The sequence below is a fragment of the Notechis scutatus genome, chromosome 4 (assembly GCF_049901735.1).
Source record: "Notechis scutatus isolate UNSWTSFEM ecotype Mainland chromosome 4, rNotScu1.2, whole genome shotgun sequence".
NCBI lineage: Eukaryota > Metazoa > Chordata > Lepidosauria > Squamata > Elapidae > Notechis > Notechis scutatus.
This window is the reverse complement of record NC_142012.1, coordinates 61,555,024-61,571,503: the sequence shown is the minus strand read 5'-3', so window position 1 is coordinate 61,571,503 and position 16,480 is coordinate 61,555,024. Positions and strand designations below refer to the sequence as shown.

Genomic DNA, 16,480 nt, shown 5'->3' with positions numbered 1-16,480 from the left:
AATCTAAAACAGGGGTCACCAACCTTTTGGACCACAGGGACCACCAAACTCATTATTTTAAATCTCGTGGACCACTAATGTGAATTTTGACTGACGTGGCTTGCTGACATTGGTGGGAGGGAGAAGGAGAGAAAGAGAGAGATCTGATCTAATCTCAGAGGGCTGGTGATGCTCTTTCTCTCTCTCTCTCTCTCTCTCTCTCACACACACACACACACACACACACACACACACACACACAAGATCCCTCATACATGCCCAACCCCTCCAAGGCAGCCCCATTCCTAGCCTGCTTTTGAGCTCCGTTCTCAGGCGTCATGCAAGGAAAGCAGCAGAAGTCTTTCTTTCTCTCCCCCCAAACTCTGCCAGAAGTGAGTCTTTGCTGGCGCAGCCTCTTGGCGCAGGATGCCTTGCAGGGTCCCAAAGACTCATTTCTGGAGGAGTTTGGGGGAGAGAAAGAAAGACTTTTGCTGCTTTCCTTGCATGCAGCCAAAAGCAGAAGAAGAAAGAAGCAGCCCAGTGGCCAGGCAAGTTCCCCTCCCTCCACCCTTTCCCCCCTCCCCTCACTACCTCATGCTATTCCTAATGCAAGCGACGCAAGCCTTGTGTTCCCGGGCCATGTGGGCGGCGCAGCCTTGTGTTCCCGCACAGCCCGGATTAATTGCTTTGGGGGGTGCTTTGGGGTGGCATTTCTCTGAGGATCACCGAAATTTCTCACGGACCACCAGTGGGCCATGGCCCACCGGTTGGTGACCGCTGATCTAAAACATGTTTTGCGTGGCAGTATGTATTAGCAAGTCCTGATTTAAGAGCCTCAACTTTTTAATCATTAATCCTATTATTACTCTTAATCTTATCACTCCTTATCACCCATCCCCTCCCACTTGTGACTGTATGACTGTAACTTTGTCACTTGTATCCTTATGATATCTATTGTTTCCTACTATGATTTGATTGCTTATTGTATCCTATGACTATTGTTAAGTGTTGTTCCTTATGATTCTTGTTTCTTGACAAATGTATCTTTTCTTTTATGTACACTGAGAGCATTTGCACCAAGACAAATTCCTTGTGTGTCCAATCACACTTGGCCAATAAAGAATTCTATTCTATAAGAGAATGGAGAGAGAAATGTGAGCTTCAGATATTTTTGTAGTGCTTTGAACTGAGAATGCAACATGGAAGATTTAGTCAGAGATTATGGATGGTTGCAAACTTCCTACTTTTATGCTAACTTCCATTACTACAGGATCCTTCGGAAGTCAAAAACCGAGAGACTAAGAAGAATTGGGGAAACTGGTCTAATTAATGTCACGGCGAAATCTGGAAAGAAAAAAGTTGGGGAGACTTGTAAATATTTGTTCTTCCTTAATTTGATCTCCAATTCTTGGACAAAAATGTGGTACAGCAATAGCTGAATTATCCCAGAAGATGCTTGAAACTGTCTCTCTGGGAACTGGCTAGAGGACAATGAAAAATTAATTGCTGTGCTCAGAAATGGGCCGCTCTGTTTCTGAAAGGTAATAAAGCTGAAACATCTCGCAAAAATATAATTATATCTCATCTGATAAGCGGGAAGCGACTCTGGGCAGCGGACAACAATCAATGAAAACAACAACTATATGAAAAGGCTAATTATAAAAATTTAAAATCATTGTGAAAAAGGAAGACAGTATTAAAAAAATTAAAATTCACCAATCGCATGGAGAGATCTTCTGATTCTCAAACTGCCAAGGCGGAAGAACAGTAAACTTTCAAATTTATAAAAGGAAATCCCTATTATAGCGAGGATAAATACAGATAGTCTTCGACTTACAACAGTTCATTTAGTGACAATGGCATTGAAAAAAGAGACTTATGACCGCTTTTCACAGTTATGACCTTTGCAGCATCCTCTTAATCAACGTGATCAAAATTCAGATGATTGGCAACCGGTTCATATTTCGCACCATTGCTGGGTCCCAAAGTCATGTGATCATCTTTTGTCACCTTCTGACAAGCGAAGTTGACGGTGTAGGACAGGGGTGTCAAACTCTATTTCATTGAAGGCCGCATCAGGGTTGTTTTTGACCTAGGGTGTGGCTAGGGTGGGCGTCATCAGCTCGACGTCACTCGTGTTGGGGACGCTTGTGGTGGCCCGAGCACCCTGCAGGGAAAATGGGCTGCCGAGCTCTGTTTTCGGCTGCGACAGCCTCCTGCAAAGCTCTGCCAGCGAAAACAGAGTTTGGGAGGGCTCTCCGTTTTGGCTGGAAGAAACACCGCAGGCCAATCCTTTGCTGTTTTCAGGGTGGCACCGTGGGCCAGATCTAAGCACCCCGTGGGCCAGATCTGGCCCCCAGGCCTTGAGTTTCACAGCCCTGGTGTAGGGGATGGTTTCAAGTTATTATTATCAGAATAGAAGCATAAAAAGTTAACAGAGCTTTGGCCCAACAAGGTGATATAGAGATACAATGTAATAGGTTGTGATTTGCCATAATGTAGACTAGCATATAGCTTGTCGTATAGTATATACTTTATTTACTTGCCTGGAGTTAGTATTTTAAGTAGAGCCACAATATTACATAGCTAGAGCACAGCCATGTTGCCTGATTTTTGACCTCTGGACATGCCAGCTCTGGGCTTGAAATACGAATCAGGTGCTGAATTATACAGAAAAACTAGGTAAGAGAATGCCAAGGGATGAGATCGGGGGTTTGCCTGCTGAGGGTTCGCAGGGGCTGGGGGGAGCGCCTAGCTAAGATTCTGTGCAGTTCAGAGAACCTCCAAATCCCACTCCTGGCTGGCCACGCCCACCCCGCCTCTCCCAGGAATCCCCACGCGGCCCGTTTCTGGAGGCAGGTAAGTGCAGGGCGCGCACAGAGGCTTGGCGAAGGTGAAAAACGGGCCTCCCGGAGGCTGGAGAAAAGAAATTCGGGAAGGCCAGAAATGGGCCCGTTTCTCACTTCCAGAGAATCTCCAAAGCCCGGGGAGACCGTTTTCGCCCTCCCAGAGGCTGGAGAAAAGCCTCTGGAGCCCGGGGAGAGCAAAAATGTCTCCCCCCCACACATGGTGCAGGAGGCCGACTAGGCCACGCCCACCAAGGAACCGGGCAGAGAATCTGTTGCTAACATTTTTGAAGCCCACCCCTGGATGAGATACAAGGTGGGGTTGATTGCTTAGCATGTTTGGGGTGACAATAAGGGATTAACTAACTTTATACATTTGGGGTAATAGTAAGATGACAGGGGGTTGGAAAGCATGTGACTGAACCAGACCTATCAACTGGGCCTGGCTAGGAAGGACCTACGGCCGGTGAAAGGGAGGTATAAAATATGCTGAGATCTGTAACTTGGGGGTGGGGGTCTGTTTTTGTACCAGAGGAGCTTCGCCGCTCTTTGCAAACAAGTTAATAAATCTTACTTCTGGTTGATCCAAGTATATTGTGTGGATTTGTTACGCACAATTGGGAAACCAGATTCACTTACCCACCGGGTGGCTAACTTATCAACTGAAATGATTCCCTTTAACAACTCTGATATGCACGGTCGTAAAATGGGGCAAAACGCCTTAACAGCTGTCTCACTTCACAACAGAAATGGGAGATCCCATTGTCATCATAAGCCAAGGATTGAAACATCATCATAAGGATGATAATAATCATAAGATGGTTCTGAGCCACAACTGTTTTGTTGCAAGTTTTGCTTCCTTCATTTACCACAGTTCTCTTCATCGCTATCGTCCTCGCAATCTGGTTGCCCATCACATCTCCTGGAGGCCAAGATGCACCTTCCCGAACGACATTTGAAGTGACTGGGTGAGCACTCTGCCAGGAAAATTACAAAAAAGCCATCATTTCAAACTCCTGCTGTGCTAACAGGGTGTTTACAAGCTATAAAAGAAAGAAAGAAAGAAAGAAAGAGAAAGAAAGAAAGAAAGAAAGAAAGAAAGAAAGAAAGAAAGAAAGAAAGAAAGAAAGAAAGAAAGAAAGAAAAAGAAAGAAAGAAAGAAAGAAAGGAAGGAAGGAAGGAAGGAAGGAAGGAAGGAAGGAAGGAAGGAAGGAAGGAAGGAAGGAAGGAAGGAAGGAAGAAAGAAAGAAAGAAAGAAAGAAAGAAAGAAAGAAAGAAAGAAAGAAAGAAAGAAAGAAAGAAAAGAGAGCAGCAAGCCTTCAAATCATTCTGAAATATCAGAAAGTTCCTCCCAGTAACTTGAATTCCGAGACTTATCCACCTGGTCACCTCTCAGCATATATAACCATTTATTAAGGTAAAGGTAAAGGTTCCCCTCCCATATATGTGCTAGCCCAGTGAGGGTGCACATTTTTGTTGTGGTATGCCGAAAGCGCATGCATGCACAATAGCGCACGCCCATGCCGGCACCCACAATGCAATGTGCCCCCGTGCATGTACGTGCAACACCCCTCACCCCGCCCCCTTACCTGCACTGCACATGTGTGCACCTTCCAGCTGATTTTCAGCCCGTTTGAGGCTGTTTTTGCCCTCCCGGAGGCTCAAAACCTCTGCAGCCTCGGGAGGCCGAAAAATGGGCCTTCCGGAAATACAGAAACGGGCCCGTTTTCAGCCTCCCAAGGCTGCAGAGGCTTCCCTCGAGCCTCCGGGAGGGCGAAAACGGCCTCCCCCAGGCTCCAGAGGCCCTCCGGAGGCTGAAAACGGACACTTCCAGTATTTCCAAAAGGCCCGTTTTTCAGCCTCCCAAGGCTGCAGAGGCTTCCCTTGAGCCTCCAGGCGGGGGGAAAAGGCTTCAAATGGGCCGAAAATCAGCTGGGAAGTGCGCGCATGTACAGTGCAGGTAACTTTGGCTGGGGCTCATGTGCCCGCACAAATGGCTCTGCATGCCACCTGTGGCATGTGTGCCATAGGTTCACTATCATGGTGCTAGTCGTTTCCAGCTCTAGGTAATTATTAAAGTAATATAACCATTTATTACTTCATGAATTAAAAAAAGCATTTGGCTTTTACTGCTCCAGAGATGGTGATGTAAGGTTTGGTGATATTACTAGAAGGAGCAACAGCGTAGTAGGATATTCTACTAGCTTCTGCTGCAAAGTCTACGTTTTTCGAATGGAGTCTTCTTTAGAGCTTAGGTCTGGAATGCTTAACTATCTAAAGTACAGGGTGCGAGAACAAAAATGCTGTCAGGATAGCTAAAAATCGGAACATACAATAACCCACAAAAAAACCATCTCAGAAACAAGCTGTTTCTGATGTCCAGCATTAAACATGTTAAACGTTAAAAGCTACATTACTATAAGAATAAAACAATGATTTTGCACCTTCCCAGGTATCTTCCTTACTAATGGCTTGCACCATTTAAATTTTAATACAGGAATAAGCTAACCCAACAAACTTAGTGGAGTTAGAACTACACAAAATTCTATAAGCAGAGAAATCCCCACCCCACCCCCCACCCCTCCGATTCTAAAAAACAGCTTGAGAACTTGGGAGTTGTGTTTCCTGAAAGGTTTTTACTGTATGTGAGACTGGGAGAAATTGGTAGACTGCATCCATTCAGGAGAATGAATGAATGAACTAATGAATGAATGAATGAATGAATGAATGAATGAATGAATGAATGAAGACAGAACCAGTTAGCTGTCCCAGTTCTACATATAATTATGTTCGACCATATACTTCTCACTATTTCTGCTTTAAAGGTTAAATGGCACAAATAAAGAGATTTGGGGCACCATTTAGCAAAATAAAGTAAAAACTGAATCATGCAATTCTTCTCAGACCCAACTCAACTCAACTTTAGAAGAACAAATAAACCATAACACTCCAGTATAATTTCATTTTATTGCACTGAGGCTTTCAATGTGTGAAGAGAAAAACTAACTTGCTCATAAATTATCCTGGAAATCATTATGCTTAATGACATTAACAAATTTCACACTATTTTTCTTGCTTAACAACTGGATAAGCATTATTGGACTGCACTAATGCTATCTCCACCAGTTACTTTCTCCTGTATTGTAATTACCACAATTACCATAGTTGCATTTTCTAATGAAGTAAGCTTCATTTTATTCTCTTATTTTATATAGCATCTGACTGCAGAAAAAAAAAAGTTTAAACACCAGATAATCGTTGCTCTCCTACAAGAATGAAATATTCATAACTTTTTAAATTAATCAAGGAGACAAGCAAGCTAGAACTAAGGAGAAATTTCCGAACAGCGAGAACAATTTAACCAGTGGAATGGCTTGGCTTCAGTAGTTGTAGGTGCTTCCTCACTGGAGGCTTTTAAGAAGGGACTGGACAGCCATTTGTCTGAAATGCTACGGGGACTCCTGATGGAGCAGGAGATTGGATTAGAACAGGGGTTGCCAACCAGTGGCCGCAGCCCACTGGTGGTCCGCGAGAAAATTTTGATGGGCTGCCGAGAAAAATCATCACCCCCCAGAGCACTCCCTAAAGCAATTAACCCAGGCTGCGCGGGAACACAAGGTTGCGCCGCCCACATGGCCAGCCCGTGGGAACACAAGGCTTGCGTCGGAACGAGGTAGTGAGGGGAAAGGGTGGAACTTGCCTGGCCACTGCGCTGCTTCTTTCCACTCCTTTCTTCTTCTAAGCAGGTTAGGAATGTGGCTTGGAGGCTGTGTGTGTGTGTGTGTGTGTGTGTATGAGGGATCTCTGTGTTAAATCGGATCTCTCTCCCACCCTCCCCCTGAGAACGGAGCTCATAAGCAGGAATGTGGCTGCCTTGGAGGGAGAGGGGTGTGTGAAGGATCTTTGTGTGTGTGTGTGTGTGTGTGTGTGTGTGTGAGAGAGAGAGAGAGAGAGAGAGGGAGGGAGGGAGGGAGAGAGAGAGAGAATTTAGATCAGATCTCTCTCTCTCTCTCCCCCATCAACGTCAGCAAGCCACCGTCAGTCAAAATTCATATTAATGATCCCCGAGATTTAAAATTATGAGTTTGGGGGTCCCCAAGGTCCAAAAGGTTGGTGACCCCTACGCTAGAAGACCTCCAAGGTCCTTCCAACTTGGCTATTCTGTTAGAAGTTGAGACACATAAATAACCTTCTACATTGTCATCTGGCATCAGGCAAGTCCGATTGTCCAAATTTTCGTCTGGGAACTGTGCACAATCAGTATCCTCTGGCCACTGTAATCCTACAATTCCAAGAACAGATTCACAACGTCCTTTGGACTGCTCACAAAGAGCCCTGAGAATATCAAGAAGAATGAAGAAAGAGAGAGAAGGAAGAGGGAAGAGAGGGGGAAATGGGTAAAAGAAAAATTACATAACCGGAAATATTCACAGACACATAGCAAGTCCCACCAAAACCAGACAACTTAAAAGTCATACAGTAGAAATATATGTATTAACATACACAAACTCAAGTGGGTGTATATTATAATAGAGGCAGTCCTCCACTTACAACAGTCCGTTTAGTGACTGTTCAAAGTTACAGCGGCCCTGAAAAAAGCAACTTAGGACCGTTTTTCACCCTTACAACCAGTGGTGGGATTCAAAATTGTTTTACTGCCAGTTCTGTGGGCATGGCTTGGTGACCATGGCATGGCTTGGTGGGTGTGGCAGGAGAAGGATACTGTAAAATCTCCATTTCTTCCCCACTCCTGGGGGAAGGTTACTACAAAATCCCCATTCCCTCCCCACCCCACTAACCTGCTTTCCAGCTCCGTTCTCCTGTGCAGGGCAACAAAAGAAGATCCAGCCGATCAGCTGGGACTCGATGGGAGGCAGAGAATAGATTGGGGGCGGGGCCAGTCAGAGGTGGGATTTGCCGGTTCTCCAAACTACTCAAAATTTCCACTACCGGTTCTCCAGAACTGGTCAGAATCTGCTGAATACCCACCTCTGCTTACAATCATTGCATCATCTCCATGGTTACATGATCAAGACTCAGACACCTGGCAGCTGATTCATATTTATAACCGCTGCAGTGAGCTCAGATCATGTGATCTCTCTTGCGACTTTCTGACTAATGAAAGTAGTAAGTGGGGAAACCAGATTTGCTTAACAACCATGTTCCTAACTTAACAACTCCAGTGATTCACTTTAACAACTGTGTTTAATCAAATAACGGAAGTTGTTTAATAAGGGTAAGTGAAGATTATGGTGAATAGATTTAGAGAATAAGGGTTACAATTAAGGTGTGTATAAGGTTTGTTATTTGTACTTAAAAGAGATTGTACCCGACAGTATACTGTCATTGTGGTTATGGAAATTTTGTATACAACAAAGGAAATTACAACAACAACAACAACAACAACAGTAATCGCTTAGATGGCCCACTGGAACTTGTGTCACAACTACCATCTGCCTGTAGAAACGAACTGGTGGGATCATAAGCTTGAAAAAGTGGTTGTAAATGAGCATGCAAAACTACTGTGGGACTTCCGAATGGAGACTGACAAAGTTTTGGAACACAATACCCCAGATATCACGATTGTGGAGAAGAAAAAAGTGTGGATCGTCGACATTGCCATACCTGGTGACAGCAGAATCGACGAGAAACAACTTGAAAAAAATCACCAGATATCAGGATTTGAGAATTGAACTGCAGAGACTCTGGCATAAACCAGTGCAGGTGGTTCCAGTGGTTCTTGGCACACGGGTGCTGTGCCTAAAGACCTAGGCAAGCACTTGAAAACAATTGGCGCTGATAAAATCACCATTGGTCAGCTGCAGAAGGCCACCTTACTGGGATCTGCTCACATGATTCACCGATACATCACACATTCCTAAACACTTGGGAAGTGTTCGACTAGTGATTTGTGATACGAAAATCCAGCATAGTTATCTCGTTTGCTGTGTACACTGTTTTTTGTGATGATGATGATGATGATGATAATAATAATAATAATAATAATAATAATAATAATAATATGATGTGCTGACTTAATTTATGAATGTTTATAAATTTTTGTTGCTGCTGCAGCTGCTATTGGTCTTGAAGACCTTTGCAGAGCCAAAGTAGAGGTTTCAAATAATTGCATTCTGCCTTCCAAAAGAAAAAAAATATGGGAGATTTGGTTCTTTCCGCTTACACAGTCCCAATAATAAAATTGGTAAATGTTGGCGGAGAGCCTCAGTCCTCCAGATCATGGTTGTTGTCCCAAAGGTGCTTTTTCAAGAGGCAACTGGACTTTGCTTTTTCTTTTGAAGATGTTTTGCTTCTCATCCAAGAAGCTTCTTCAGCTGAAGAGAAGCAAAACGTCTTCAAAGAAAAACCAGAAAGTCCAGTTGCCTCTTGAAAAAGCACCTTTGGGACAATAACGTTGGCCAGGAAGGGAGAAGAAGCATAGAACAGACATCACACGAATGGCACAACTTCGCCCAGGCTGAAAAGATTAAAAATAAGGAACTATGTACTGAAAGCCAAAGAAATTAAGAAAAGTACAAGAAAGGCAGAACCAGAAAGACTACAAGGATTGCATTGCTGGATTGGCTCGCTATAATGTACGTTTTATTGTGTTTTGTTTGTTTGTTTATTTTAGAGTAATATAGCACGTTACCTGCATGGTGGGATACGTTCCTTTGTTTGGAAATCACATTTTGGCACTAAGATGGTACAGGCAAAAAACATCAGGTATTTATAACAGTTAGTCTGGACCAAGGCTGGGAAGAGAGAAGATTCCCAGCTGATAGAGGCTTCTTTCTGTGTCCGATGGCCTAAATAGTTGGGGTAATGTGTATAATTGTACGGCAGGTTCAGGCACAATTCCAGTGTAATGTGTTCACATTGACCTGGGCAGAAAAAAACAGAAATTGTTTTAGAGATACAGAAAAAACAATTACTCTAGACCTATATGATAGTTACAGGAATCCTAATTTATATAAGGAATCTTACAAAGACGAGAGAAACCTGCCTAGAAATTGTTTTCTCTTTGATGCAATGAATTTTCCTACACCCTGTTCTGACCCAGGCTTCGTCAAACATAATGAAACACAAACTTGTTTTAAAAGCAAAACCTATTTTAATGCCATGCTGGGAATTACTTTCATTCACAGCCAGAACTAATCTTAAACAGTTCCTCAAGATAAGCACACGCCTGTCAGTGCTGTGGAATGCTGCCAAAATCAGAAGTATCCAAATTAATTATAACAGAAACCAACCGAAGTACCAGAAAAAAAATCAACCAGAAATACACAGAGCTTCAAGGAAGACTCAGAATGTATTGAACTGCTTTGCTTCCTGCAAAGGTTTTGTCATTGAGGTCTGACTTTTATCCCTTATGGGAGGGGCAATCACCTTCCAGCCTTACTCCCGAGTCACCCCTTCTGCTTCAGCTGCTCTCGCTTTCTAGCAGCTCTGCACACAGGCGCAGTGGGAACAGGCTCCCCTGGGTCCTCTGCTTCACTGCTGCCAGACTCCAAAGGCTCCCGAGTCAGCATCCCACTCCCAGATGGTCCTGGCCCTAACCCTGCATTGGACGCAGGACCCTCGTCTAAGTCCTCTCCAGACTCCCTGACTGGTTCCTTTTCTTCTTCACTATCCAACTCCACTGCTGGTTGCACTGGCTGCCGGCGATCCACAACACACCCCACCCAATATAAGGACACCACTAGAGAAACTACCAAATAGGAAAAATGGAACATATCGAATTCTACTTTGTATTGACTACAATTTCTTGCTTGAATCATATTTGTTTAAATGAACAAAAGTGCAGATTCAGAGAGCAGCTTTCACATCTGACTGTTCATTCTTCCATAATGTATTTTGAGAAACTGTGAAACAAGGAAAACCCAGTTGGAAGAAAGGACAGGAAGCATGTGAAAATAAAAACTTGTTAAAGATGCACACAAAACAATGTGTCTTTTTAGATGCAGTAAACATGTGACCCTTTGCTTTTTTGAAACAATTTCATTTGTGTGATACATGAAGAATTAATCCTTACAAATAACTAAACATATTTTCTGAAGTGCGCCATTTTCAGTAACTGGAACACAGAGTCTATTAGAAAGTGTACAGAAGAGGCAACAATTCAAAAAGCAATACTTTGTGATGGAACTCGCTGATACGGCTAAATTGGTTCTTTTGATCAGAGAAAAGACAATATCTATGTTTATTGCTGACTGAAAACCCTTTAGAGCAGGGGTCCCCAACCACCGGTCCACGGACCGGTACCGGTCCGTGGAACAAGTCCTACCGGGCCGCTGGTTTGCTGGGCGCCGCCATCTTTTTTTGATGAACAAGTGCTTCCGGTGAGCTTTTCTGGGTAGAAAGCTCACCGGAGCACTTTTTCATCAAAAAGATGGCAACATGCGGGCCCAGCTAATGCCGGTACCGGGCCGCGCCATAAAAAAGGTTGGGGATCACTGCTTTAGAGGTATTTTAAATGTGAAATAGAAAACAATGAACTCATGGTTTATGGTTTTGATGTTTATAGAGGGGAGATAATAGGAAGAAGAGAGCTATGATGTAACCATGGAGTAAGAGATACCTTTATAATTGTTATATAATTATAAATGCTGTAAAAAAGAATGGAAGCGGTTTCTTTTTTTATCTATTTTCTGTTTCCTTCTTTTAGCTTTCGTTTTGATTTCTTTCTTTTTTGTAACTTACATTAGTTTGCGTTAGTTTTTAACCTTCCTTTTTAAAAACCTTTTAGAAAATCACAAAGCAGTGTGCTGATACTCACCGCAATTCACTTGGCTGTTGTTGACGTCACAGGGAGGAGAATGGCCACAAGAATCAGGACACAAAGTTGAATTACACTTCTGATCTCTTTCATGGCATACTCTTTGGCCTAGGACAACAACAATAAAATTTTATCTCAGTCGGTGAATTATATCATAAGAATAGCCATCTACGGATGTGGGAATTGGTGGCTGTTCAGTCTTGTGCAAGTAATCTTTGCTTGTTTAAGCCCAGGGCCCTCACAAATGAGCATCCTCTGAGTAGGGAACAAAGAAAGTGGTACAGCAGTAACTTCTGCAGATAGGAGTATGAACTGGCGTCCAGATCAATACTATAACCAAAGTTTTTTTTTCCCAAGCAAACATGGGACCTTTCACAATTTTCTCGGCCATTTCATATTCTAATAAATAATTATACAATTTGGAAATCGAACTTTTCTCAGGGTTTAAAAGTATTTTATCTAAATATGTCTCTTTTACCTCAATTCCATATTCCTTTACGTCTTTGTTGTATCTCAGTTTTATTTGAAAATATGACCAATTATCAATAACTATCTCTAGTGATTCTAGTTCCTGTTTTGTTTTAATTCTTTCCTCACTATCTAATATTTGGTAGTATTTAAGTTTTTTTTACTGATATCCATCGTATTTAAGTGAAACATTGCCTCCATCGTTGAAAACCACCTCGGGATTTTAGTGTAATGATTCTTTCTTATATCAGTCCAAATTTTAATTAAAGACTTTCAGAATACATGTCTAGTGAAATATCAATTATTTTTACTATTCGGGTTCTATAAAAATGCATGCCAACCTAGCTGTAAATCATGTCCCTCCAATTGTAAAATCCTGTTATTCCTTAAATCAACCCAATCTTTTATCCACACTAATGTCGCTGCTCTATAATATGTCTCTCAGACAGGTAGTCCGAATCCACCCCTGCTTTTATCTTGTAAATAAGTTTTTTGTATCCTTGTTTTTTTCTTTGCCCAGATAAATTTCATCACAATTTTATCTAAACCTTTAAAGAATTTTTTGTCCAATAATATCGGAATTGTTTGAAATAAATATAATATTTTAGGTGGAACATTCATTTTGATTGTTGCTATGCTACCTAATAATGAAATTTTCATCTTATTCCAATTTTCCAAGTCCTTTTCAATCTGTTTCAGTAATTTGGTATAATTATCCTCTCGCAGATTTAATGTTCTAGCTCTTAACCAGATTCCTAAATATTTAATTTTATTTACAATTTGTAACCGTCTTTTCTTCCAATCTTTTTTGTTTAATATTTGTTATGTTTTTAACTAGCATTTTGGTTTTTTCCTTATTGATTTTTAGTCCTGCTAATGTACCGAATTTATCTATTTCATTTAGTAGAGCTGGTCCTGAGTCTATTGGGTCTTCTATGACAAAGACCATATCGTCTGCGAAGGCTTGTAATTTATATTCTTGATTTTTAATTTTAATTCCTTTAATTTCCTTATTTAATCTAATTCTGTCCAGCAAAGTTTCCAAAATTGTTATAAAAAGCAGAGGTGACATCCCTGTCTGACCCCCTTCCTTATCTTCAATGATTTGGTGATTTCTCACCAAATCTGGCAGAAAAACCTGACACTAACCAAATCAGTAGCACACAAGGAGAATCTATACAAAATGATGTACAGATGGCATCTGACGCCAAAATATTTCCGACAGCCAATCCTTGCTGTTGGAAATGTAAAGGGAAATTTGGTACATACTTTCATTCATAGTGGACTTGTCCTGAGATAAAGAAATATTGGTTAAAAATAAAAACGTGGATAGAAGAAATTATAGAGCGTGGGCTGGAGTGGAAACTGGAGTTATTTTTGTTGGGAATGATCAAAGGGGACTACCCCGCTAAAGTAAAATATTTGACCATCCATTTATTAATTGTGGCACGTATTTCACTAACACAATATTGGAAAAACCCAAATGTACCACCGATTACATGTTGCTATTCAGGAAACATATGAGTGTGCCCAATTGGAGAGGCTTACGCTTAAAATCAATGGGAAGGAGGATACAGATTACTACCAGATATGGGATAAATGGTATAAGTGGGTAGACAATAAAAAGGGAAACATGTAAATGAACCTAAGATACAAATTATATTCAGCAGTTTATAATATATTAAGTACATAAAAACAATTAAAGGTTTTAAACCTTCTTTTCTCTGTTACTACTATTATTATTATTAGCCATTTATAATATTTTTTGTTTATTAGTTAAAAAAACATGAATGTATTTGTAATAGAAGAGTAGTTATAAACCAACGTGAAAATAAGTGGAGTATACTGTGAATTATTTAGCGCTTAGGATGTGATAATGAGTGAAGATGTGACTAGTACTAGCCAATAATGATTTTTAGGACTTACTAAATTCGACAACAAATGTAAAGAATTATGTGTTATTCACATATTATTGTTTCTGTATTTTTGAAATTGTATGTTTTTAAATTTGTAAATAAAATTGTTTTTAATTTTTTTTTAAAAAAGAAACTTCTTACTGGTTCTTACTGAACAGTTTTTTTCCCCTGACACGTGTTGGTGTCCAAGAGCATGAGTTACTGTGCTATCCAGCCAGTGTACGGGAATTGGATAGTTAGGTAGCAATTTTGAACTGTCCCCTTAAGGGAATGCATCATGGTAAATGTAGTTAAGGTATCCTGGGAAATGTAGTCCATGTCACGTGACCACATCTGTAATCCTGATTGGTCACTAAATTGACCCTCGATGGGTTGGGGGAGGTTTCCTCACTCTTGGCTGAACTCACGGACTCGTGGTAACTGTTCTACTTCTATTGCTACAAGATGGGAGAAAAGGGATAGGAGATAACCATCTTTTTACCTACAAGACAGATATGCAAAGAATTGGTCATGAAACAAGAACTTCATCACATATGTGAGTTACGAGGATACCTGATGAACCAATAATAAAAACTTTGTATGTACGTTTTGTTGAGCTTATCTATCTGCATCTGTACAGAAGACAAAATCTACCACTGTACAGAATACAGAACAGTAAAAAGATGATTAATTTGAAGTCCTAAAGCCCATCAGTATAAAGACAGTTAATTTAAACTTGTTAAATAACAGAAAGTTAATACTTTTAGTCACATTATTTAAACACTAATGCATTGAAATGCATTGAAATAATTATAGTGTTATCGTACGATAAAAGAAACAAAGTGGGCAGGGGGGAAATGGCAAGACAGATTTTCCCTAAAAAACAAAAGAAACCCTCTATAGACAAGGAGGAATAAATCAAAACAGCGGTAACTAGAGAAATGGTGACTCTCTGCAGAAGTATCACAAGACTCCAAACCCATATATGACATTCTCATAATGTATTGTGTTCTGAGTTATAAAGCACATGAACACTGTTCAAACGAACAATCTGAACCACCATCCTCAAAAGGACTCGTAGAACAAAAGAAATATTATTTTCCAAAGGAAGCTCTTAGATCTTTTCTCCAGCAATTTGAGTAGAGAACGACCATAAGTGGTATGCCCTTACTTCCACCACAGTTCTCTTCATCACTTCCATCCTTGCAATCATTGTCTCCATCACACTGGAAAGTACTAGGAACACACTGACCATTTCTGCATTCCACCAGTCCTTGGCTATGGCATGCTGGAAACAAGAAGATTATCACTTTATAGACTTTCCATTTCTCATAAATTGCAATGACTTACTTCATTCCTACATGGATATGACAGAAAACCTACAAATGCAAAATAGGATACAAACTGGATATTTTCTGTTACACTGTTCAAATAACGAGGAAATAAGCAAAGGGTAAAGGTTCCTTCTCCGAGCTTGTGGGTTAGTTTCCACAGAGAACGAACCTTTAACTCTCATCCTACACTTGAGCTACAGGTTTTCGCCACTATTGCAAATAAGCAAAGAGCCAGTTTTGCACATAATTTTAATAGCAATAGGACTTAGACTTATCTACCTCTTTACAGTGCTTTACAGCCCTCTCTAAGTGGTTTACAGAGTCAGCCTATTGCCCCCAACAACCTGGCTCCTCAATTTACCCACCTCAGAAGGATGAGTCAACCTTGACCCTGGTGAGATTTGAACTGCCAAATTGCAGGCAGCCGGCAGGCAGCAGAAGTAGCCTGCAGTACTGCGTTCTAACCACTGAGCCACTCTTCATCTTAAGCACAAAGCCAGCTAGGTGACAAGGCCTGCATTGGGAAAGAGGCAATGGCCAACCACTTCCAAAATCTTGCCACGAAAACCGCAGGGACATGTCTAGGCAATTGCCAAGAGTCAACACTGACTCAAAGGCAAACATGCAAGCAAAGAATAATGACAGGATCATAGTTTTGGAAGATGACTACATAGTACATACTGATGTTATACTACTACGATAATTTAGCAAAATAGCATTTTACATGTATAAATGTTGTATTGAAGTGGATACTTTTGGATTATGCCGGATGAGATACTTCAAATAAGATTCCCAAGGAAGTCTGTATCAAATAGGAAGACACTACACTTAAACTGTCTGTTGTCAAAGCACAAACGAACTTACAACAGTTGGTTTCATCTGATTTGTCTAGGCAGTCAGGATCACCATCACAGATCCAATCCATGGTTATGCATCTCCCATCTCCACACTGATGCTGAGTCACTGGATTGCAATCTTTAATAGATCGTGTTATTCGATAATATGATAAACACAGACAATATTTCTTCATTACTTAGCATAAAAACTGGCTAGCAGGATATTGAGGTTAAGAAATTATCTTCCTCTTTTGTCAACATTGGTGTACAGTAAATGTAATAATTAAGAACATGTTGCAGCAACACTGACCAGAATTCAGAGGACTGTTTTAGCTACATCTAA

The 16,480-nt window shown here is 41.0% G+C and overlaps 1 protein-coding gene across 3 annotated transcripts in view; it reads right to left on the bottom strand.

Annotated features, from left to right (window-relative positions):
• Nucleotides 1–16,480, bottom strand: part of CORIN (corin, serine peptidase) — a 108,525-nt gene that overhangs the window by 22,270 nt on the left and 69,775 nt on the right. For all 3 annotated transcript variants that reach the window (XM_087963602.1, XM_087963603.1, XM_026676565.2), the window contains 6 exons: nucleotides 16,166–16,276; nucleotides 15,139–15,255; nucleotides 11,605–11,712; nucleotides 9,478–9,709; nucleotides 7,015–7,160; nucleotides 3,695–3,802 (listed from right to left, as the gene is read on the bottom strand). In XM_087963602.1, the coding sequence (XP_087819728.1) occupies nucleotides 3,695–3,802; nucleotides 7,015–7,160; nucleotides 9,478–9,709; nucleotides 11,605–11,712; nucleotides 15,139–15,255; nucleotides 16,166–16,276 (822 nt within the window). The remainder of the gene's footprint in view (nucleotides 1–3,694; nucleotides 3,803–7,014; nucleotides 7,161–9,477; nucleotides 9,710–11,604; nucleotides 11,713–15,138; nucleotides 15,256–16,165; nucleotides 16,277–16,480) is intronic.